The 24,590-nt window shown below is 33.6% G+C and overlaps 4 protein-coding genes across 10 annotated transcripts; 3 read left to right on the top strand and 1 right to left on the bottom strand.

Moving 5' to 3' along the window:
• The first annotated feature begins 405 nt into the window (after positions 1-405).
• On the top strand, positions 406-7,003 carry LOC146940854 (uncharacterized). Of its 6 annotated transcripts, none has more exons than XM_085754628.1 (7): positions 406-474; positions 553-649; positions 1,458-1,542; positions 1,628-1,705; positions 4,929-5,051; positions 6,115-6,240; positions 6,450-7,003. In XM_085754628.1, the coding sequence occupies exon 7, from the start codon at positions 6,451-6,453 to the stop codon at positions 6,724-6,726; it is 276 nt and encodes a 91-aa protein (XP_085610754.1). In that variant the 5' UTR covers positions 406-474; positions 553-649; positions 1,458-1,542; positions 1,628-1,705; positions 4,929-5,051; positions 6,115-6,240; position 6,450; the 3' UTR covers positions 6,727-7,003. The 6 variants fall into 6 exon arrangements, with proteins under 6 accessions (XP_085610754.1, XP_085610755.1, XP_085610753.1 ...); XM_085754629.1 differs by having other exon boundaries at positions 6,105-6,240; XM_085754627.1 differs by lacking the exon at positions 4,929-5,051.
• LOC146940853 (uncharacterized) lies at positions 406-12,977 on the top strand. 2 transcript variants are annotated; one of them, XM_085754621.1, is made up of 6 exons: positions 406-474; positions 553-649; positions 1,458-1,542; positions 1,628-1,705; positions 10,696-10,807; positions 11,604-12,977. In XM_085754621.1, the coding sequence occupies exons 5-6, from the start codon at positions 10,728-10,730 to the stop codon at positions 12,559-12,561; spliced, it is 1,038 nt and encodes a 345-aa protein (XP_085610747.1). In that variant the 5' UTR covers positions 406-474; positions 553-649; positions 1,458-1,542; positions 1,628-1,705; positions 10,696-10,727; the 3' UTR covers positions 12,562-12,977. The 2 variants fall into 2 exon arrangements, with proteins under 2 accessions (XP_085610747.1, XP_085610748.1); XM_085754622.1 differs by lacking the exon at positions 553-649.
• A 1,654-nt stretch (positions 12,978-14,631) lies between these two features.
• Positions 14,632-16,379, bottom strand: LOC146940852 (uncharacterized). The gene is made up of 2 exons (XM_085754623.1): positions 15,753-16,379; positions 14,632-15,047 (listed from the first exon to the last, which is right to left on the bottom strand). The coding sequence occupies exons 1-2, from the start codon at positions 16,129-16,131 to the stop codon at positions 15,031-15,033; spliced, it is 396 nt and encodes a 131-aa protein (XP_085610749.1). The 5' UTR covers positions 16,132-16,379; the 3' UTR covers positions 14,632-15,030.
• A 1,578-nt stretch (positions 16,380-17,957) lies between these two features.
• LOC146940851 (uncharacterized) lies at positions 17,958-19,462 on the top strand. Its single transcript, XM_085749908.1, has 3 exons — positions 17,958-18,217; positions 18,710-19,008; positions 19,119-19,462. Exons 1-3 carry the CDS (start codon positions 17,958-17,960, stop codon positions 19,460-19,462), a joined length of 903 nt encoding a protein of 300 aa, XP_085606034.1.
• Positions 19,463-24,590: the final 5,128 nt, after the last annotated feature.

The raw sequence follows: 24,590 nt of genomic DNA, 5'->3' as shown, positions 1-24,590 counted from the left end.
TGAATTGCACTATCAATGACCATTTTGAAAATTCGATGCATTAAAGTACTATTGTGGCTACTCGTTACACATTCAAGCACCAAAATGATTATTAATATTACCTCATTATAAAACAACATTTAAAAAGAAATTGAGAAAGTATTAAAGAAATAATTATCTTATCTATTATAAAACATAATTATTTTATTGAAGAGTATAAAAACATAAATATATTATAGAAAAAAAATATATAAACATATTGGCATGGCTACAAAATAAGAAAGAAACTAGTTTATTTTTTATGGAAAAAAAAAATAAGAAAACATATATACTCTAGAAAATAAAATAAAAAATCAATAATAATTATTATGTTCAGGTAACCCGACATCGATCCGATCCGACCCGAAAAGAAGTGAAGTGACTACTAACACAGTCGCCGCTCCGCCGCGTCCTATCCGTCTTTCTGTCACCGGTTTCCCATCGTCGTCGTGAAAGGTATGTTATTTACTTCTCTGGTTGTTTTCACTCTCGTTGCTTCTCTCTGTCTGTTTTAATCATTTTTTGTTTCTACAGAATCAAAATCCATCACCATCTTCGTCAACTCTTTATCTCTTCGCTGAACTGTTAACGCACGCGCCTTGGCTTCGTTCCCGTTCTGCGATTTCTCAAGGTATCTACTCTTCTCAGATCTATGATAGAAAACGTTTCTTTAAATTTTTAATCACATCTCGTATTTATCGCAAGACAAGTGAATTTGGTTAAAGCGTTGATTTAATTTTGAAAGTTTGAGTGAAACTTTGAATTATTTCTGCATTACTTTAGGATCTGTTGCTGCTTAATTTTTCTCCACTCTCATCCATTACTTTAGGTTTTGATTATGAAAACTTGTTAATGCGTTGCGACTGTGTAGAACTTGAACTTTTGATTATATGTTTATGGGGTTTTGTTTTGGAATTAGTAGGAAATGTGAGGGAAGGCTTTCATTTTGCTCACACAACTTGATTATATGTTCATGTAGTTTCGAATGTTTTGTGATTTGTCACTGTGCAAAACTTGTGATTACTTTGTATGATTTGTTTATGACACTGGTATAATATACGTTCTTTGAGTAAAGTTTCAATTAGTTCTTTGACGCTGGTATAATATACACCTGTATAAATTAGTTCAGCTTATTTTCATGAACAAGGTACAACATTTACTTCGGATTTGCCTCGCGACTCCATTTCTTCATGTGTTTTATTTTCTGTGTTCCTCTGAAATATTGTCCATTGATCACTAACCTTTAGAATAAACTTAAGAAAGACTAAATATTTATGCAAAGAAGATTTATTGATATTGGATTATAAAATCAAAGGTTTCCTATTGTCAAAAAAAAAAAAATCAAAGGTTTCCTATTTATTTTAGAAATTTTGCTGTACATGACCAATGTCAACCTATAACTTCAATTCACTATTAATTAACTAAATTATTGTATGCAGGGGTCTCAAAAGGGTGTAACAGACACAACATTGGTAGCTAATTAGCATCTTCCACTCTGCAGCTAGAATCAGATAACAAACCTTGGTAAGGAATATGGCCAAATAGAGAAAAACCGTTTGGTTTGTTTTAGTCTTGCTGTTTTCTCACTTTAATTGGTTTTACTTTTCAGGACAATTAGTACGAAGAAAGAAAGAAAAATCACCTCCTGAATTTACTTATTTTGGAAATAACCACTTACAAAATCAAGGTAATCATACTAATCCAACACACCATATGGTCCTTTTGTCCACTTCTATTGAATGCTATTGCAAACTGGTTTTCAATGCATAAGACAATCCAACAAGGAGGCTTCCAATTCTGTCAAACATTTTGTTGAACTATATTTACACGTTAGACATATTGCATAAAAATTAAAAGATTCAATTTTTTTCTTGCATGCTAATCATATTTCCATTAAGATGAAAACGCAAGTGTTTTTCACATTTGCTTATGATTTGTATCTAAAATCTAATCCTTGCAATAACAAATGCTTGTGTTGATTTCATGTCAAATGAATCGTTTATAATTATGGTAGAAGTAGCAAATGAGGAGGTACAATCTATCACCATAGATTGTTTTAGTCCGAGTGTCTCGTGTGTGTTCAACTGATTGTTTTATTGCCAGACCAGTCATCAAGTGGGGCATGATGAGAGACAACCACTTCCCCCACCTAGATCGACCTAGTGTTTTTTCCCTACATTTTCATTAAGTTGCTTCCACTATTTTCATATATCTAATAAGATATTTTTTTAGCATCCTAAATGATTTTTTCTTCTCTAATCAATTTACATTGTTTAGTTTTTAGTATTTATAGCCTAAGCAGTTCTAATAAATGTGATGGATCAGAGGCTAATTAGCATGGTAGTAAGAATAACGTAATTTGGACAACTTTTGTACCTTCTGACCAACATTAAAATAATAAGTTCCTTATTATAAATAAGGGTTAATTATGTTTCTAGTCCCTATAAAATAGCGACCTTGTAAGTTTAGTCCCTACTTAATTTTAATAGCATTTTTAGTCCCTATAAAAAAAAATTTACTTATAATTTTAGTCCCTGCTAAAACAAAGTTTGATTAATTATCCTTAAACTCTTAAATTTTTGAACGATTTTTTTGAGACAAGATTAGAACACTATGAAAGGTTCGTTTCCTAAAATTTAGAATTTTCTGACATGAAATGAATTAAATATGAATTTTTTAAAACGACAAAAGTTAAAGATAAAAAGCTGTGAAGCCCGGATACGAGATACGATACGGATACGACACTGCACCGATACGTCGATACGGAAAAATTTCAAAAATCAAGATACGATACGGCTGGGATACGTTAATAAAAAAATTATATAATTAAATGTACAATATAATTATAACCATTTTTTAATATGCAAATATATTAACAAACAAAAGAAACCAGACTCGTAGCACATTAACATAAATATAAATATAATTAAGAGAGTGGTAATTAGTCAATTACATACGCAATATATACCAAAAAGAGCACCATCAATGCTATACATCAATTGCTACACTATATCCAAAAGGAACTTGTTAATGTTATACTATATCGATCAAAAAAAGAAGCACTATATCCAAAAAAAGAACACATCAGTACTAAGAGTTAACACTAACATGTAACTAACGTTTACATCTCCTCTCCTCCATTCCCATCTTAGAAAGGGAAAGATGCAATTGTTTGTGTGGTGTGGTGTGGGTCGTACTGGCACCAAAGAAAGATAAAGGAAAAGTGCGTGTGTATATATATATATATATATATATATATATATATATTATAGTAATATAATGTTTTTATTCTTAATGTTTTTAAAAAAAACAGAAATCAAAATAATATAAAAAACACAAGTATCTGTGGGTATCGGGACGTATCGGAAAGTATCGGATAATTATTCTTTTAAAAAATAAAATTTAATATTTGGATACTCTCCGGATACGTATCGGGAAGTATCGGGCAGGTATCGGTGCAGGATACGCAGGGGATACGGTACGTCATCCATTTTGAAGTATCGGGGCTTCACAGATAAAAAGTAATAAAATCTGGATGTAGAAATCAAATTTTGCGATAATTTTTTGCGGACGAACTTTTAGTAATGTTCTAAACATGTCTGCAAAAAATTGTTCAAAAATTTAAGAGTTTAAGCATAAATTAAACAAATTTGAATTAAGTAGGGACTAATACTCAGTGCAGAAAAACAAAATTAGGGACTAAAAATGCTATTAAAATTAAGTAGGGACTAAACTTACAACGTCGCTATTTTATAGGGACTAGAAACATAATTAACCCTATAAATAATAGGGTTAAATATGATTTTGGTCCCTACAAAATTGGGATCTTTTAACTTTAGTCCTTACTTAATTTTAATAGTTCTTTTAGTCCCTAATTTTTTTTTCTTTGCCCAATATTAGTCCCTCCTCAATTCAAATTTGTTTAATTTATGTTTAAACTCTTGAGTTTTTGAACAATTTTTTGCATACGTGTTAAAAACATTACTAAAAGCTCCTCTGCAAAAAATTGTCGCAAAATTTGATTTCTATGTCCAGATTTTGATAATTTTATCTTTAACTTTTGCCGTTTTAAAAAATTCATATTTAATTCGTTTCATGTTAAAAAATTCTAAATTTTAGTAAATGAACCTTTCATAGTGTTCTAAACTTGTCTCAAAAAAATCGTTCAAAAATTTAAGAGTTTAAGGATAATTAAACAAACTTTGTAACAGGGACTTAATTTAGAAGTAAATTTTTTTTAGGGACTAAAAAACCTATTAAAATTAAGTAAGGATTAAACTTAGAAGTTCCCATGGACAGCATGGGCAGCATTACCGTCGGTCACGGACTACATAATGTCACCATGACACATGAACACAAACTAAATTTATGAACGTTATAATTTTCAGTGATAAATCTCGCACATATTCTTTTGGGATAACAATTACATTTTTTGACACTCATTATTCTTGTTCTATTTCGACAAAATCTTATTAGATTTTAAATATTTTATTATTTTGAATATATTTTTGAAGATACATTTGAGAATAAATGTATTTTGAAAATTAAATGATATAAACTTTTAAGTTTGAAATTATTTAATGAAATTTGAAGAAAAAAAATGCAATTTTTAACATCCTGTTACGGTTAAAAAAAATCATGTTATTGACACCACCATCTCAGGCTTATACCCCCGAACTAATCAGAATTGGGCCAATCCCAACCTCCTTCATCAAACCCGGTTTCTTCTCTTTCCCTTCATTTTTCATCCTTACCATTCTTCTCAAAACCTCAAACACAACGATCTCTGCTATAACCCTAGCCTGCCGCCGCCGCCTTTTTCCCCCACCACCGCTGAGATCAGCCTCGTTTGGCCAAAGTAATCACTTTTTCTTCGTCTTCTCAACCCGATCCATTTTTTATCCATACAGAATCACTAAAGGATCAGAATGGAGGGCATTCCGTTTTGAAGGAGTTTCGAAGCAACTCCGGGCTCAATTTCAACAATCGAGCAACATATTCATCATGCTCTCCTTCTATACGACAAAATATTTGTAAGTTTCCATCGTTCTACATATTTTTCTGAAACCCCAAAGTCCTAATTTTTCTGAAACCCCAATCTGTTTATGCTCCGAAATTCGAATTTAACCTTATATCATTCCTCTGAGTTAGTTTGATTTGATTCTTCGACCGATTTATGTATAAATCATAAATCCCCCATTTCTATTTTGAACATGTATTTTCCCTCATTATTAGAATCCAAAAATATCATTTTTGCTGTTAGTTTGGATTGTTGTTTACTTTCAAATTTCATCTTGATGAGTCTATGGGTCATAACATCAAAATTGATAAAAAAAAATGATTGGGGTTAAGGGTAACTCAGCATAAATATACTAGGACTTCTGTTAGTTTTCTTCTTTCAGATAAATATACTAGGACAATATTTGTAAATAATAATTGAAGTTTAGTTGAATATGTATTCTTGAAGCTAATAATCTTTCTTAAAAAATGAAATAGTATAATTTGAAGTTTACATTGAGATTAAAAAGAAGAAACCATGAAGGAATTCAAGATATACAAATACAAAATTTGGGAAAATGTGATTCATAACCAGATCTGAAAGCCTGAAACAATTCTTCATATTGCTACAATTGATAAATTGATATAAAATAGGATCATAGCAGACCTACTTTGTACCTGTAAGTGTTTACTGTCAGGGACCTAACTGATAGTAAGTATGTACAATCATTGACCTAACAACAAGTCTCCTCGCAACCTCAAAACAACTTCATCAAGGAAGATGCCCAGTTCTTGACGAAGAGCAACACTTCGTTGGGATGAGTTTGGGATATTGATTTTCGGGGATATTGATTTTTGGTCCAGGGACTAAAGTGACAATTTTTTACTTTCACTTTAGTCCCTGTGACACCTCATACTATTTGTCAGCATCAAATCTTTGTCATATCATCACTTAATAGAAATATTTAACGCCAGCAACTAAAGTGATAACGAAAGTGCAGAGTCGGGGTCAAAGTGACCATTGACTCCTTTTTTTATCCCAAAATTTTATTTGATTTTTTTTGAAGAAAATCCCTAATTCTTCTTAGTCCCGACCAGTTGCACACCGTTTTCTTTCTCACAAAACAGAGAGAATCTCTTCTTCTCTTTCTTCACTTAGCTCGCCGCCACCCCTCTCCGGCGGCCCTCCATACACCACCACGCCCACGCAGCTCACCTGTCCAGGTTTGTCTCTTTCTTCTCTTTTTTCACCTGTCCAGTTATTTTCCTATGCCATTTGGAGCTGGATTACAAAGCTTAAATGCATTTTCTTAACAATGAGTTTCGTCCCTTATTAGGATAATGAAATTTGATAAGTTTCAATTATTAAAAACCTATGAACTTGATGTATGCATTTTCAATTTCTGTTTAAACTAAGGTTTGGTGTGTTGCAGAATGGGAAAGGGTTTGATATGGGCGACGGCAGAGGATCTGCATAGGAACAGGAGTCGAGTTCTGTCGCTATATCGTCACATTCTGCGAAGCCTCAATTCTCCTTCGTTGCCACTGACCTTCGCTGCAAGACTAGCGAAGAAAGCTGAGGTACGTGCAATGTTTTGGGTGGGTTCTGATGAACGGTCTTTGCATAACATTGCTGACCTAATTGATGCTGCTGAATACTCTCTATCTTTTCTCAAGAAAGGTCAATTTCCTCCTCGTCACATTACCTGATCAACACCTTCCATTTCCCTCGTTGCAGTTTAGTATGAACTTAATGCAATCATGATATGTTTTGGTTGTTTATATGTAAGAAAAAGGCATACGGTATTCAAAATGGAACACAGCTTAAATATATATCCTACGAGCCGAATCCAATGTAGAGTATGTTAAGCCTAAATTCTGCCTTATTGTATGCTTATAATAAGACTGATTCCTAGTTAGAATTCGAAATTACGTTGTTTATGTGTTGTTTTGCATTGTAGATAAATGAAAGTTTAACTTAAGGGTATATTGTTTTGTTCATAACTTGGTAGTACTTAATAATTAAGGAGAAATTAATTATTGAAGAATTATACATCAGGCTTGATGAAGGGTCGCTAATCCTATGATGAATTCCATAAGGAACATGATTACTTGAATGTCCTAATTAGAAATATTATTTAGGGTTAAATATGTTTTTGGTCCCTATAAAATTGGGAACTTCTAAGTTTAATCCTTACTTAATTTTAATAGGTTTTTTAGTCCCTACAAAAAAAAAATTACTTCTAATTTTAGTCCCTATTACAACAAAGTATGTTTAATTATCATTAAACTCTTAAATTTTTGAACGATTTTTTTGAGACAAGTTTAGAACACTATGGAAGGTTCATTTACTAAAATTTAATTTTTTTTAACATGAAACAAATTAAATATGAATCTTTTAAAACGGCCAAAGTTAAAGATAAAATTATCAAAATCTGGACATAGAAATCAAATTTCGCGACAATTTTTTGCAGAGGAGCTTTTAGTAATGTTCTTAACACGTATGCAAAATATTGTTCAAAAACTCAAGAGTTTAAACATAAATTAAACAAATTTGAATTGAGGAGGGACTAATATTGGGCAAAGAAAAAAAAAATTAGGGACTAAAAGAACTATTAAAATTAAGTAAGGACTAAAGTTAAAAGGTCTCAATTTTGTAGGGACCAAAATCATATTTAACCCTAATATTTATAAGGAAAATGCTTGTTTTCCCGAAAACAAGGCTTCCCGAATTCATCCCGAATGCATTATTATGCTTTCCACCGTTGCACATGTACGCCGCATTTTCCGTAATTGTCAAAAAGTCAACATGCTGCTTCACAAAATCACACCTCGGGATGTTTTCGGGATGTAAAATTCGGGAAGTATAGCACTGCTCTATTTATAATAAGGAACTTATTATTTTAATGTTGTTCAAAAGGTGCAAAAGTTGTCCAAATTACGTTATTCTTACTACCATGCTAATTAGCCTTTGATCCATCACATTTTTTAGAACTGCTCTTTGTTGTCAAAGCGGAAACGCGGCGCGGTATGCAGGCGCGATGCGGGCGCTATTACATGACGCGGACACTAAATATTTAATACTAAAATACTATAATGTTGAAAAAGAAATACTAAAACAACTTAAATATTACTCAAAATTCATAATGTATTCATAATTTGAAATAAAACATGTCTTATGCAAAGACATAAGAACATACTTGCAAGAAATACTAATAAAATTCAAGGTAGTTAACACCTTAAGCCTCTAAAGCTTAAAGTAAGAAAAGTACTAAACATGAAATAAACATGAAATAAAAGTTCAAATTCAATAATCATGAAAATCTTCATCATCACTTCCACTTCCACCATCATTCATGTGCTTTGCCTCATCCTCTTCCTCTTCATTATCTTCCTCTTCATCCTCTTTTTCTTCATCCCCCAATCATTAACAAACTCTGGATCATGTTCGTCAACTACTACCACTTTCTTTCCTTTTCCCGTGCAAAACTTTCTCGTCAACTACGGTTTTAATCTATGGCGCTTGTTTAAATTCATTTTGATCTTGTTTTAATATTTAATATGTTTTGCTTTGTAATTTAGCAATGGACTACCTTCAATAAACATTAAATGGTAGATCTATTAAGCATGTTATGTACTGACTTCCTTGCAGCTTGAGATTTCTGGCTGATTTTTCCTACTGATTTGTTTAAGGACCCTTGTTTTTTTTTTTACTTCTAATCTCGAATCTAATCGTATAATTTACCTTTGAGTTAGAAAATGCCTCTACCCATGAGCCGGATTAGCCGTCCACTTTTGGTGGGTCGGAAACCGGTGCAAAAGCCAAAAAAAAAAAAAGAAAGCAGTGAAACCGTACTCTATAACCGCCACCAGAAAATAACTACAACAAGTCAACAATGACTACAAAGAGGCCTCACTGAACCATGGTAAAAATGTAAGCTTATGAGGTTCTTTTGTGGGCCTCAAATATAGTGAGTTGAAAGGGAAGTGATATATGTTTGAATACATATATGTTGGCCTCAAATATGGTGAGTTGAAAGTGAAGTGATTCTTGTTTGAATATATTTATGTAAAAACGAATAGAACAATAGCGCTAGATAATGAAAATATTTTAAAGATATTAGATTGCTTGACAAAAATTACAAACTATGGTCATGTTCGCATTCGCATACTTGTGAAAATATTTTCTATTTTTATTTTCTAAAATTTGTATTAATTTTAGTTTTTAAAAATCACAGACTATTGTATTAATTTCATGACCAAAATGACTAATAAAAAATACACTTTGTAATTTTAATATCATGAATGTTATTTGATCAACTTTGGCATTTAGCTTGGACCCATGATAGTATTGGTCCATAGTGGACCAATAAATTATAGCCATTGGATCAATTTGTAAGCAAAATAATACAATACACCATGTACATCTGATTATCTTATTTACTCTCCAATATTTCCTCTTCCTTTCTCTCTCTTCCCTTATTTTGATAATCCGTTTTTTTTTCTCTCTATTTCCTGGCATTGAATCAAATTCATAATTGGAGAAGACATTAGTGAACAAGTTCAGTGGTGATCAACCTCAAATTGAAAGACTCACACCACTGTTTATGCTCCATATCCTAGATCCCATCCAAATTGTACCACCGCAACCTCAAACCGGCGGTGCAATCGCCACCCTTTATGTCACTCGGGTGCCGGTTTCGGAATCCATGCCTGCGAAGATTCGTTTTTTTTCCTTCAAGTTGCAACATAATAAGATTTTACTCAAACAAGTTGGAAGAACTTGCAGCATAACAAGATTTTACCAAATAATTGATTATTCAACAAATTGCTTATTCTAGATATTAATTAATGTTAAAATTAGAGTTAACAAAATTCCAGCAACATAGTGAGATCCATAGCATGCATGATGCAGGAGATCAAAATTATTAATTACAAGAAGCTAATTTTGGATTAATCTTTGGTTAGCCATGAAAGATGGACCATTGGGTTTAGAGGGGAAAAAATGAGAAGAAAATTGGTATTTTTTTTTTCATTTGGGGAACGAGAGAAAGAGAAGGTGCAACGAGAAGATAGAGTTGGGGGTTTGGAGCTAGATTTGATATGGGTAGACCATAATAAGATCAGGTGTATAGTCTAATCAAGCCATGTAAAAAATTGGTCCATGATGAACCTAAATTTTTACTGGTCCATTTTATACGGAACCCAAAAACTAAATCAATAGAGAGACAAAGTAAAAACACAATGTAAGTATGAAATAGAAAGTTGTCATAAAATGATTGTTCAAATATCATTTCTGACCTATAGCAAAAATGCTTCATACATTCTCTGACATAGAAACTAATATCAAAGCTCTGTTTGAAGATACCAATTTTTTAGCTTATAATTGATAAATTATAACTTACATGCTATATATGTTTGATAACAATTTTTCCTCACGATCTATCAAAACAAACCAATTTTTTCTCACGAGCTTATAACTTTTTTTTTACTAGTTTATAATATTTTGTGATAAGCTACTTGCTAAAATTTATAACTTATCATTTTTTTTTTCTCAATTTTACTTTTGTTAACTTATTTGGAAAAGAAAATTGAATATTAGATTTTTTAGAGAAAAATTAAATATTAATTAATAATACTCTTGAATCGTGAATGTGCTATGGGGGAAAAACTGTGAAGACGACTGAGATATAAGAGAAATCAATGGCTTCATGGCCACCATGATTGGATTTCAAAAATGCTTCATCTCAGCTAATGTGCGCCGCTCAACACTCCATTTTCACCACCATTGGTAACTTAACCCATCTTCCATCTCTTTCAATTCTTATATTCACTCCTGTTTAGAGGATTATATGTTTTTGATATGGTTTACTAATGTGGGGTTTTGTTTGTATGATGTTCGATGAAATGCCCCAATGATGACAAACTTTTGATTTGATTCAAATACAATTATATTGTTGCAGACATACATTGGATTGTTATTAATTTATCTTCTGTTTGGATAAACGATTTAGTTAAGTGCTTATGAAATAAGCTGAAAACAGCTTATGAACTTGTCGTAAGTTGTTTTCATAAGATCTTTCAACCAGTTTCACAAGTGTTTATGCCGGTAGATAAGTTAAAATAAGTCAATCCATATAAACTCTTAAAATAATTTATCTAACAGTAACATCTAGTTTTCTACAACTGTAGAAATGTCTTTGTATTGTCACTTTACTTGTTGTTTTGCACTTTGATGTAACTTCTGAGCATCTAAAAGATTGAACATTCGAGAACTACTCACTCTGTCCCAAATTATAAGTAAAGTAGGAAAAGAAACATTTAATGTTTCATTGGTATTGTAAAGCGATTTATAATTTGAGACAAGTTTTTCACCCAAAGCGACTTATACTTATAATTTGGGACGGAAGAGTAGTTCTTTACTAACAAATTTAATATGAAATTAAAAAATGTATGTACTTAGTCAATGATCATAGAGAGATCACCATGATTATCTATAGTATTGGTCTTTTAAATGTTATTTACAAGTATTAGATGCTGCATAGTTTATAAGTGCATATCGAGTGATACTTTCTCTTCTTTTACAGTGGCAAAATTGATTCTTCATTATCTGTTGCTTGTGTGCAACATTTCAAGCACGGAAGTAGCTATTATAAGGGTGCCCTTGTTGCGTGTTTGAGTAATAAGAGAATTTTTTACAGTAGCCATGCTCCTGATAACCCTTCTAAAAGATTTGGTAATGGTGGTGGCATGTTGAAATTCACTTCTGTGGAAACACACTCGGTTCTTGAAGCACCATGCCTCCAACACTGGTTTAAAAACTGGCAGACACTTAGGAAACAAAAGTTAACGGCTAGTACTTTTGCTGCGGCCATTGGGTTTTGGCGTAAGCGAAGATCTCAGCTATGGTTAGAGAAGATTGGTGCTATAGAACCATTTTCTGGAAACCTTGCCACATGTTGGAGCAATATCAAAGAGGAAGAAGCACTTGAAAGATACAAACTGATGACTGGAAATACTGTATTGTTTTCTGAATTTCAGGTCTACGGTTCAAAACCAGAAGACAGTTGGCTCGCTGCTTCACCGGATGGTACAATTGACAGGATGGTATATGATTTGCCTTCTCGTGGTGTACTGGAAGTTAAGTGTCCGTATTTCGGTGGAGACATGAGTAAAGCTTTGCCTTGGTATCGAATTCCAGTTCACTATATTCCTCAAGCTCAGGGTTTAATGGAGATTCTAGGAAGGGACTGGATGGATTTTTATGTTTGGACTGTTAACGGTAGTAGTCTATTCAGGATATATCGTGATCCAGAGTATTGGGATGTAATGAAAATAGCACTTTCTGATTTCTGGTGGAAGCATGTTCAGCCGGCAAGAGAGTCGTATAGTAGCGGTGTTATAAAAGATCCTCTTTTTCAATTAAGATCACTAACACCAGCCCCTAGACATGAATTATGTCGTGATATAGTTTATAAAAGTAAACTTATTGTTGATAATTCTAATTTGTTGATCCGGGAGATACATGGGAAAATGACAAATTGATTCGACCAGCTGTTAGAGCAGAGTCATTAGTTTAGTAACCAATTCTTTTGCTGCACATTCTGTAATATTTGAGTGGTTGGTTTAAATCAATATAGTGAAGATGTTGATTTTGCTGAAGTGAACTGTGGACTGACGTTGATTATATAACCATATACGAAAATAGTTGCAGATTTCAAGTGTTATGTTAAATATAGGGCTGGGCATCGGGCGGGTATGGGCGGGTTCGGGCCCAAAGTGGCAGCCCAGCCCAACCCGAAGGGTTCAAACCTCTAGCCCAATTGTGCCCAAAACTAGTAAGCGGGTTGTTCGGGTTCGGGCTGCCGGGTTGTTCAGGTTACCGGGCGGATATATACGGGTTGTTCATATGTATGTAGATCTACATCATCAAACCAAAAAAAAAAAAACAAAAAAAAAGATGAGCTTTGAGAAGAAGAAGAAGAAGGGGAGGTTCTTGCATGGTTGTTCCACATAGAGGAAACAAAGAAAGAGATGGAGTGAAGACTAAATCATATACTTTTTCTTTCATTTTCTCGAAGAAATTGTAGTAAGGGGCAGCGATGATTGAAGAGTTTGTGGTTTGTTTTTTAGAGAGAAGATTGGGTATTTGAAATGAAGCACAACCTTTGTAAATTCTAGACTTGTAATTGATCTAGGCAAAAAATATTAAATTGGGTAGAGATAATTACTAGAAAAGAAAATACTACTCCAATTGAAAAGCAAAGAGAGAGAGTGGAGTAATCATGATACGTTGAGTGAGTGAAATGAAAGAACAAAATGAGAAATTAGGATGAAGAGGGAAGTACTAACTGAGAATGGTGAAAAACTAGAGATGCTTGCACCGTCTCTCTATTGGTGAAAGAGAATAAATTTTCAGAAAAAAAATAAATTAAATGTGTGTGGTGTTGAAAGTATTTTGATCTAAATTGGAATTTTAAACGATAAAAAAAAAATTTGAAAAAATGTCACATTAATGCACACAAGTTTTCAAGAGAGATAAATTGGTTAGTGGTTTTCTTTTGGTGGTTTTCAAAATGCAGGTGGTATCCACTTTTTAAGGAAATTGATTAGTGGCTTAGTGCTATTTTCAATAAAAAAAAAGTCTGAAGCTTTGTGTGTCTCGAGATACGTTGCTGACATGATTAAAATATACATTATAAATCGGGTAGGTTCGGGTACCCGCGGGAGAAGTTCCCTTACCCGCCTCCGCCCATTCATACCCTTAAATACCCATAATTGTGACCCGTTTGACCCGTGAACCCGCTTTAACCCACTCAGTTCGGTTTTCTTTTCTGGGTTTTTTCGGGTTGGATCGGGTCACGGGTCCTTGTCCAGCCCTAAATATGAGTATATGACTATTTAATGCTAGAAAGTGCAGAAAGACAAATTTAGCTGGTTGTAGAACATTCATTCATAATTTGAGACACTTGTTTCTTTCAAAAGTTTACATTGGTCACGAAGATTCGATGAAAGTGTGTTTACATTTGTAATTGATTGCCTTCTAGCCTTGAAACCAGTTCTGTAGTGTAACATAGGCAGAGTTAGATTCTCAAATATACTAAATGTGAAAGTATTTCTTCCTCTAGTGGTGTGCTAGATATATAAAACTATTCACATGTCTTCAGCATGGCTTAAGCTTTTGGAAGGATTTGGTTCATGACATGGTATGACCACTTCAACTATGCTTGATATGGTTTAAACCTATGAATACTTTCAAAGATATATTATTATTAACAAAATGCTGATTATAGTTGATAACTGATACATTTCCAGTATGCACTGGGAGTAATACATGTTTGTCTATTTAGCTAGCAGTCTTAATTGAACCTCTTGATAGGCTGGAGTTTGTATCAATTTTTCAAGCAGTATTATGAGAATAGTTTAGGCCCACCAAAATCTGTATCTAATAAAATAATAAAGAAGAAACCGATAAATGAAAGTTGGAATGACATGTCCTTAGACCCCTTAGTATGTTCTTTAGAATCTTTAGATAAAGACTACTCCAATTATAGGTAAAAATGTTAGGCAAAGGTCAAAATCTATGGAGGACAAAGCAACCTCAAAAACAGTAAGTAACGATGTGCCAAATAAATAATTTCGGCTGGTACATACAGATTCCAAATATTCTTTCTTAGTACAGCCAATGAGCCAAATCATATTTTCCTTCTCTTTATAGTTTATGATACAGTTAATGATATGTTTTAAACTGAACAAAAGGAAAATAACAAATCCTAATATTAAGATTTCAATTATAAACTCATGTAAGTAAAACAACTTATAACAGGGGAAGGAGGGGGCACAGAATTTTTACTTCCCTATTTGTAATGCAAAGAGATTTCATATCCACAAAATTTAGTAACTTTGATTTAAAAAACCATATATATATCCACGTTTCTTGCATCTAATAAAAGGAGAAGGAAGCTCCATAATGTGGAAATTGTTATATCTTTGATTTCTTTCTCCAATTGGTACTCACATTAGCTTCCACGCTGCAACAACACAAATTTGAAAATTAAGCCACACATGATAAAAGGGGTGGGCAAGAGGGACCGCAGCTAGGACAACATTTTTTTAAGGGCAACAAAAAGCCAAACATCAAATTTTGAGTAGTATAAGCTGCTTTGCTTTTTAAGAAGGTAATACAAATAAACCTAATGCAACGCAACAAAAAGCTAAACATCTCAAGTGAATCTATATACATAATATATTAAGGTTTTGGATAGACATGCAATGCATACATATATCTTAATGGTCCTAAACATTTAGTTCATTACTACTCCCCACGAAATTCACATACACCTTGTCTTTTATGATCAAACCAACAAATTTTGCCTATTGCACCTCTAATTCAGCGAAACCGTAGGTTCCATTTGATGAAGAAACAAGACCCAATCAGCGAAAATCGAACATATTTGGGGTTATGTCCAAAACATATCAATTTGCATCCCATTTCTTTGGAAAATTTGAAACCTTTCCCTATGTTCTCTCACCAACCCAACACAGAAAAAGAAAGAAAAGAAAAAAAAAATCAAAATTGAACATAAACTCTTTCAAAAAAAGATTGAACATAAACCTTTGTTAAATAAAATCATTGAACAACAAACAAGTATGAGACAAAAAAGGAAAGATTTTCCAAATACGAAACAAAAGACAAAACAAAATCTTCATATTCGACAAAATTTTTGTTATCTTACCTGGAATAGAATCTTTACGCGGCGGTGGCTCCGGCGCCGCGGTGATATAACAGAGAACAGAACGACCTATATCAGAGAGAGTGGTAACAATTCCAGCAACATAGAGAACCATAATCAATCCAATAACCCACGGCATCAAAACAAATCCAATAAAGAACGTGACCGATCCACAGAGCATCAGAGCCATCGAAATTCCCAGAAGCAGAGAGGCAAAACCCGCAGGTGAGATTTGAGGTGGAGGTAAACGCCGTAACGGTTGCTCCGGTGGATGATTGGAGAAATTTAACGGCGTTGGTGGTGAACGGAGGAGGTTGAGAAGGATTGCAGATAGGTCGTAGAAAGCTCGTGATTGTTCATCTTCACGTGTTCTTCTCATCATCTTGTCTTGGTTGAAAGAAACAGAGTACTATGTTTATGTTTATGTTTAGGTTTAATGTTTATCTTGATGAAAGAAGAAGAAGAAGAAGAAGAAAAAGATTAAGGGTTTATTGGGAGAAACGAGGCGAATGGATAAAGTTGAAAATTGGGATTGACTGAGTTTGGTGGAAAGAAGAATGGTTCCAATGAGATAAAATAAAGTGTTGGGGGGGTTTGAATTGAATTGAATTGAATGATAAGCAGAGCAGCGAGGTGGTAAGGGGTACTAACAAGATTTATTGAATGATTCAATCTGTAATAACGACATTTGTTTTTGTTTTTGTTTGGTTTGGATTATGATGATTAAAGGTTGAAAAAGTGTATTGGGTTGGAATGCCAGCAAGGCAAAGAGGTTGCTTTATCTTGAAGGAACCAATAAGATGATGAGATTGATTGGTTGGGTGTATTATTATTTTTAACTCAATATGATCCTATAAATTTTTAAATAGATCAATTTGCTTATCTTGTATTCAAATTCTTTTTTTGCTTATCTTGAAATTTGATCTCTTCACTTTAAAATTGGTTAATCTGGCTTTAAATTACATAAATTAGGATTAAATTGATCGTTTTAAAGTAAGAGACTAACTTAAACTTTAAAGGGTTAATTATGTTTCTAGTCCCTATAAAATAGCGACCTTGTAAGTTTAGTCCCTACTTAATTTTAATAGCATTTTTAGTCCCTAATTTTGTTTTTCTGCACTGAGTATTAGTCCCTACTCAATTCAAATTTGTTTAATTTATGCTTAAACTCTTAAATTTTTGAACAATTTTTTGCAGACATGTTTAGAACATTACTAAAAGTTCGTCCGCAAAAAATTATTGCAAAATTTGATTTCTACATCCAGATTTTATTACTTTTTATCTTTAACTTTTGTCGTTTTAAAATATTCATATTTAATTCATTTCATGTCAGAAAATTCTAAATTTTAGTAAACGAACCTTTCATAGTGTTCTAATCTTGTCTCAAAAAAATCGTTCAAAAATTTAAGAGTTTAAGGATAATTAATCAAACTTTGTTTTAGCAGGGACTAAAATTATAAGTAATTTTTTTTATAGGGACTAAAAATGCTATTAAAATTAAGTAGGGACTAAACTTACAATGTCGCTATTTTATAGGGACTAGAAACATAATTAACCCAACTTTAAAAATAAGATAATTAGTCAAATTGATCGATTTAAAGTTAAACGACTTAGCTAACTTATTAAAATAAATTAACAGACCAAAGCAGTATTTAATTTTTTAATAAAAATATGGTTGGTTGCAATCACAAACAATGGAAGTGAATCATACTTGTACAATTATCAATGATGATGACAATTGTCTAGGTAATCCTTCTTTCAAAAAATTGTCCAGGTAATCCTATCAGATTTGGGTTTAGTTGCTTAGGACGACATCCTTTCGAGTCTTGGGTTTCATGCTTTTATGCCTTTACTGAGGACACCTCTAACACCCTTCATGCGAAACTTTGTGCTATTAATGGGTCTTTTATTGGCTAAGGAGCTTAATTTCCTTGAGTTTATTTGTTACACAAATTCTCTTTTCATTGTGTCATATTCCCTCTCTCACCCATACCAATACATATGTTTTATCTTTAATATCTTCAATTTTCTATTAGAAAAAATTACGAAAATATAATATTTTAAAAATATTCATCGAGACGAATCCAACAACATCTTATATGATATTATTTATCTTTGTATATTAGTAGAAAAAAGAAAGGTGGAATGGGTTTTAGAACATTTCATGAGTTTAATCTCGCAATGTTGTCTAAACAAGGCTGACGTATTATGCACAACGATGACTTGTTGATCTCAAAATGTTTGAAAGCACGGTATTTTCCTAGAAGCAATTTCTTGAAAGCTCAAATTGACCATTGCCCAAGTTATACTTGGAGAAGTATTTTGAAAGCTCGTGCGGATGTTATTGGGAAAACTGGTATTTGGAGAGTAGGGGATGGCCGTCTAATTAACATATGGGAGGATAACTGGCTTCCTTATCAAAATGGGCATAAGATTTGGTCTCCTAAACCTCCTGATTGTGATATTATGTTTGTGTTAGATCTCATTCATCGTGATATTCAATGTTGGAATGCCCCTTTAATTAATAATTTTTTTTATCCCTTTTAAGGCTCAACAAATTCTTCAATTGCCAATTTCTTTCTCTCAATTACAAGATGAGTTTGTGTGGGCTACTTCACAGTCAGCTAATTTTTCTGTGAAGAGTTCTTACCATTTTTAAAGGCAAGGCGTGAAGTGGATGTTTCCCATAACTCAATGCAGGATATTGATCACCAATAATGGAAAAAATTATGGAAAATAAAAAGTATTCCAAGACACATCCATTTTTCTTGGAGGATTCTACATGCAAAACTACCGGTAAAAAATGATCTCTTTAAAAAAGGAATAAGTAGTGATCCATTGTGTGTTTTTTGTGGGCAACATAATGAGACAATTTCACACCTCTTTATGGAGTGTCACTGGTCAAAGCAGATATGGTTTGCTTCCTCTTTAGGTGTGGTATTTAATCCGCATGATTCCAGGTATGTACCATTTTCGGAGTGGTTGGAGAGAAATATTATTAATGCTACTGAGGATGTTACAGTCCATGTTTTGGCTCTGTCTTATCAAATATGGTGTGCTAGAAATAAGAAATGTTTTGAGGGGACTGATGTTAATGTGGCTGCCATTGTTCAAAAGACACAAAGATCTATTGTGAATTTTAAGAGTGCTAGTACGGTCTTGTTGGAGACATTAAGTGGAGGTCCAACTTTGCCAATATCTTATGTTCATTGGGCATCTCCTTTTTCTGATTTCTACAAACTTAATGTTGATGCAACAGGTCCGATAAGGGGGGGGGGGGGGGGGGTAAGTAGGGTATTGGTGTTCTGGTGAGAGATAATGAAGGTGTTGTAGTTGGTGCTAGTTGCTGCCAAGTCTTTTCATTACCAGATTCAAAGGTTGCAGAGGCTTTAGCTATGCGGAAAGGTTTGGAATTTGCGAAAGACATGTCTTTTCTGAATCTTATAGCAGAATCAGACGCATCTAAGGTGGTCTCGGCGCTCAATGCTCATCAACAATCTCCCACTTATGTCGGCTCCATTATTAGAGATTGCATTAGTTTCAAAGTTTGTTTTCGTAGTTTAAATTTTTTGCATGTTAGGCTTGAAGCCAACCAGACTGCCGATTATTTAGCTAAACATGCTCTTCATAATTTAGATCAAATATGGATCGAAGAGACTCCACCTTGTATTTCCGCAGTCTTGGCTTTTGATTTATTGTCAGACTTTCATTAATGATTTTTCTTCAACGTCAAAAAAAAAACAATGCACATTGTCAACTAAGTCATCTATTACAGAACGGAGGGAGTATTCTAAAGGAACAAACTCTCAAATTCCACATATATATACTCCGTCCGTCCCAAATTATAAGAAGAAAAAAAAATACACTTATTAAGAAAAATAAAACATAAGAATTTGACGTACAGTTTTTTGTGTTTTCTTTGGAATTTTTTTTATAGGAAGATGAAAAAACAATTTTCATTGGCTATTGGTTATTGAGAAAATGAAAGAGAGAGAAAATTAAATGTAATTTGCATTTAATTTTATGAGAATAAACAAAAGTTTTTCTTGAAAAAGATGTTTTTTTTAAAACAAGATTAAATAAGAGAAAAGTTTGTCTTTTTTATTTATATTTTAGGATAAAGAAAATGAGTTTTTTTACTTATATTTCTGGACGGAAGTATATGCTACTTTATTTCAAATCATCGATGACCTTCTCAATCTCAATGGGCTGGTTTTTATCGCTCACACTCTCCATGAAGAAAATAAATGTGCTGACATTTTAGCTAAGTTTGATGCTTTTGGTAACATGGATCTCCTAGTTCAAACATCTCCGTATACTGTACTTATCAACATTCACTTAGCATCATTTGTAAAAGAACAATGGAAATGAATATTTGTATGGCTTTTTTCCCTTTTCAAATTAAGATTTTAATTCAAAACGTACATTTTTTTTTTGGAAAGAAATTTAAAACATAAAGTAGGAGGTAATATTTATATACCCATCTTATAATGTGTATGATTGAAATATGCAACATTATATAAACATATTTTGTCTTTTCCATTTATTGCTTTATTTATTTTTTTGGGTAATTTATTCGTTTATTAAAATTTCGAAATTGTTTATTTTTTATATATAATAAATAAATAATTTATTTGTTTTTTTCCTTACTGTTTACAATCAAAATATGGTAAAACTTAAAAGCCACAAATAAGTATTATGTGTACTTATTATAATGTTTTAAATTAACTTACATATATTATTGCATATCTGAAGGATGGTCTCTCCACCGTATATCTGAAGGATGATCATACCCAAAAAAGATACTGAATAAACAAAATAAAATGTTACAAAAATTAAAAATTGTATATGAAAGTTAGCATGGACATTTTTTAATAAACTGAAAATCAAACATTGTAAAAACTGAAGATTAAAAATAATATTTTATCATTTTTTAATGAATTACACTTTAGCAGTTTTTTTTTTTCTCAAACATTTTAGCATCATTCATCAAAATAATATTTATCATTCTATTTATATATACTAGTAGTGCGTAAGATTTTCATGACGTGTGACCTTATGGTCCTTATCTAGTTGAAATATTAATGGCGTTTTCCTCAAAATAAAAATGTTTGTGGTGCCTGTTGGTGTCCAAGTGGTTATGGTGAAGGTTCCTTTGGATCTTTGCCTTCCTCGATGGCCAATACAACATGTGATGTGTTAGTTTCTCATTTAGTGCAATATTGAAATCATATTGATGTTCTCAGCCAAAACTAATCTTTTTTGTCAAAAAATAAAAAGACAAAATTGACTTTCTATTGGTTATAATATAATACACAAATGATTAATGACATGGTTGCAACTAGGAATTAAGAAGCAGCGAATTAGCAGGCAAACCTTTTTTTTTTTATCAAAGACTCAGATTGAAAGAAGCCAAAACTCAAAGAAGGTTGCTTTTCTGACAAGGAATACTTCCAATTGACACATGGAAACGACCTTAATGCCCCCAGCGGTTGTTAACTGTCGCTGGAAAACACGCCGGCTGTTAACTGCCACTGGTGCCCAGCGGTTGTTAACTACCGCCGAAGCTGAAGGTAGCGGTTGTTAACTGCCGCTACGTGCTTGCCCATTTTCCAGAAGCTCATTTCCATTTTCCTGAAGGTTTCCTAACCAATTTTCATTTTCATATTCATTTTCATCTAAAATTTTTATCAAATAACCAATTGAAAATTCTTCTAAAATTTTCATCTAATAATACCTAAACATATTCATCCAATATTTAACAGGAACATGGTAAAATTAAAACGCAAGAAATAATATAAAACGAACGAACGTACGTATATGTCATATAAATAGGAAAATGTATCGAACATGTCATAATAACACATCATGATCATCATAGTCAAAAAAATACAAAAAAAAAATCCTAATACTAATCAGCCCTGCCTACCCTGCCTCTGCTGCCCCCTGCGCCGCTTGGAAATCTGATAAGTAAGGACGGGCTCAGTAGCACTAACTATCCGCAGGACCTCCTGGACAACCTCCTCTTTGGTCGCAATATCTCGGGCTATGTGAGCCACATCCCGGACGATGGTCAGTGTGTCAGGCATCTCCCTGGCATGCTCCTCCTCAATCAGCTGCTCCACGTTCGCCGGTCTGGGAGGGGATCCCTCATCAGGTGGGAGAATGCGAGGGTGAGAGACTGTGGCAAACCAAGCCATGTAGCCAGGAACATGATGCCATGGTGTCTGGCACCCATCTACCCAACCACCTACTAACCATGCAGTAGCGTCCATCAACACGGCAGTCAGCATCTGTGTAGGCACCTGAGGGACAGCTGAAGGATGTGTAACGCCCACTTTTTCATAATTAATATTTAAGTGATTTATGGCTTTTTATTAGAATATTCTGTGAATTATTATATATATATATATATATATATATATATATTGGTAGAAGATATGTTAATAATATAAGTATTTTCTTAAGTGGGGGAGAAATATTGTTATTGTAGAAATAACTAAATTATTAGGGGAAAGAGTAAGTTGTGGTGAGAAGAGCAATTAGGGAAAGAATAAAAGTCTGTAATTGGGAGAGAAAATTAGAACGCGTACAACAGAGGAAAGAAGAGAGAAAGAAGAGAAAACCAGAGAGAACCCTAAAGAACGAAGAACGCGGCTGTTGGATTTCAGAATCATAATCTAAGGTAAGGGTGAGACTAACTCTCATTATTAACAAGTTTTGATTCATAGAAGTGGTCAATTGTTGTAGGTTTAAGGGATTGGGATTAGGTCAAAAATCATTAAAAGTGGAAGAATTAAGTGGATTTTGATGTAGGTTGATGTAGACAGATGTTAATTAGTAATAGAAAACGTTTAGATGTTGATTAGTGATGAATTTAGAGGGCTGGGAAGTGAAATTCGTGTGCTGAGATGAGAGATGAGAGCTACGACAGAACCCTGTTCTGTCATCGCTCGCAGCTGCGAGCGATCCTACTCGCACCTGCGAGAAACCCCTTAGCTCGCCACTACGAGCGGTGTTGTGCGCAACTGCGAGCTCCTCCGTTGAGCTCGCCATTGCGAGTTGTTTAGCTCGCAACTGCGAGTTAGTGCAGTACAGACCTGATGTGGTGCGAAATTGTGTCTTTTCGCCCGTTCCTTTGATGAGTTAGTTTCTGATGTTTATATTGTAGATGATGTTGCTAATTACGATGTTCCAGTGATGCTGTTTTGATGTAATGAACTGATGTGGATCATTTGTTAATTAATTTAACATTAAAAATGAAGATTGTTGCATTTAGAGTCGAGTTGTTGCATAGTCGGCGATGGGGGCTTAATGCCTGACAGGTTTTTATGACCTTAGCGATGGGGGCTTAATGCCCGACGGTCCAAATATGACCTTAGCGATGGGGGCTTAATGCCCTGGTGGTACCACATGCATGTTGTTGTTGTCTAAGTTGTTGTTGATGTTGTTGTTGCATTGTAGAGTCATCATAACTAAAAATAAATGATGAATGCTGTGATGATGTTGCTGTTTTGATGCTGTTGTGCTGCCCCATTAATTATAATGATGTAAATGGAGTGAATTAAGATGAATATGTTACCCTTGAATAACTATGAAGTTGTGGATTACTTAACCTCGTTAAATGATGATTAAATGATGATACTAATGTTAGATATATGCTGTTGGTTATCTTTTATGAATTATTATTTGTTTTTAATGAATGTGAAATCTCACCCCTTCTGCGTATATGTTGCCTCGACCGTGGGTAATGTGCAGGTAATAAAGACTAGCTGTGTTCGTGAGTAGACTCCTCACTTTGTGTCGTCTAGGATGCTCTGATACGTAACGGGATGGGGTGTCTGATGATTGTTTTCCTTGTTACGTATTTTATTTAATAAATGTTGAACATTTTATGAAGACTATTTGAGATGTTAAGTTGTGGCCTTTTATGCCAAGATTTTATGTGACGTTGCGAACCAAATTTCCGCTGCATTTGATTATTGAATTTTATAAAGACAGGTTGCTTAAATAAAAAGTATTTTCCCCTTTATTATATTTGTTGTTAAATGATGTATTGATGTATGTGATGCTCCGTTATGTTGATGAACTCTGGTAATTTTAATGAAATTTTTAAGTTGGGAAAACGGGGTGTTACAATTGGTATCAGAGCAGGTCGGTCCGTCCGGCCAAGTAGTTGAGTCGCGTTGTGTCGTATTACAATTTTGTATTGTATTTAAGTTGTAATTGTTGTTGATTGTTATGTAGAGAACCAATACCTCGTATGAACTGGTTGGAGTACAACCATGTTCGTATTAATTGTTTTAGTAAGTCGGTGTATTTCTCTTCTGCCGAAGAAGAAAGTGGAGCAGAGTTTTGTCTACTAAGCAGCTGAAGCAGTTAGCACGTGATGGAATTTTGATGCTTTCGTTGATGGCGTCACTATCTATTGAGAATAAAGCAGTGAGTGATAAGTTGCAAATTATGTGAGGATTTCCTGAAGTTTTCCTGAAGAGATTGTTGTTTGATCTTACCGGCACATCAGGAAGTGTCTGCCGTCGGAGGGAGAGGTTGAATTTTCTATTGGTCTTGTTCCGGGAACGAAGCCTGTGTCAATGACACCTTATCGTATGTCAGCTTCTGAGTTGGCAGAATTGAAGAAACAGTCGGAAGATTTACTTGATAAGAAGTTTATAAGACCGAGTGTTTCACCTTGGGGAGCGCTGGTACTGTTGGTTAAGAAGAAAGACGGCAGTATGAGGTTGTGTATTGACTATCGACAGTTGAACAAAGTAACTATAAAGAATAGGTATCCACTTCCAAGAATTGATGACTTGATGGATCAGTTAGTGGGTGCACGAG

This window comes from Medicago sativa, chromosome 3 (assembly GCF_051527215.1).
Source record: "Medicago sativa cultivar Bolivia chromosome 3, Bolivia_mono, whole genome shotgun sequence".
Taxonomy (NCBI): Eukaryota; Viridiplantae; Streptophyta; class Magnoliopsida; order Fabales; family Fabaceae; genus Medicago; species Medicago sativa.
The sequence above is the reverse complement of the archived record's forward strand: the minus strand, read 5'-3'. Positions and strand labels throughout refer to the sequence as shown.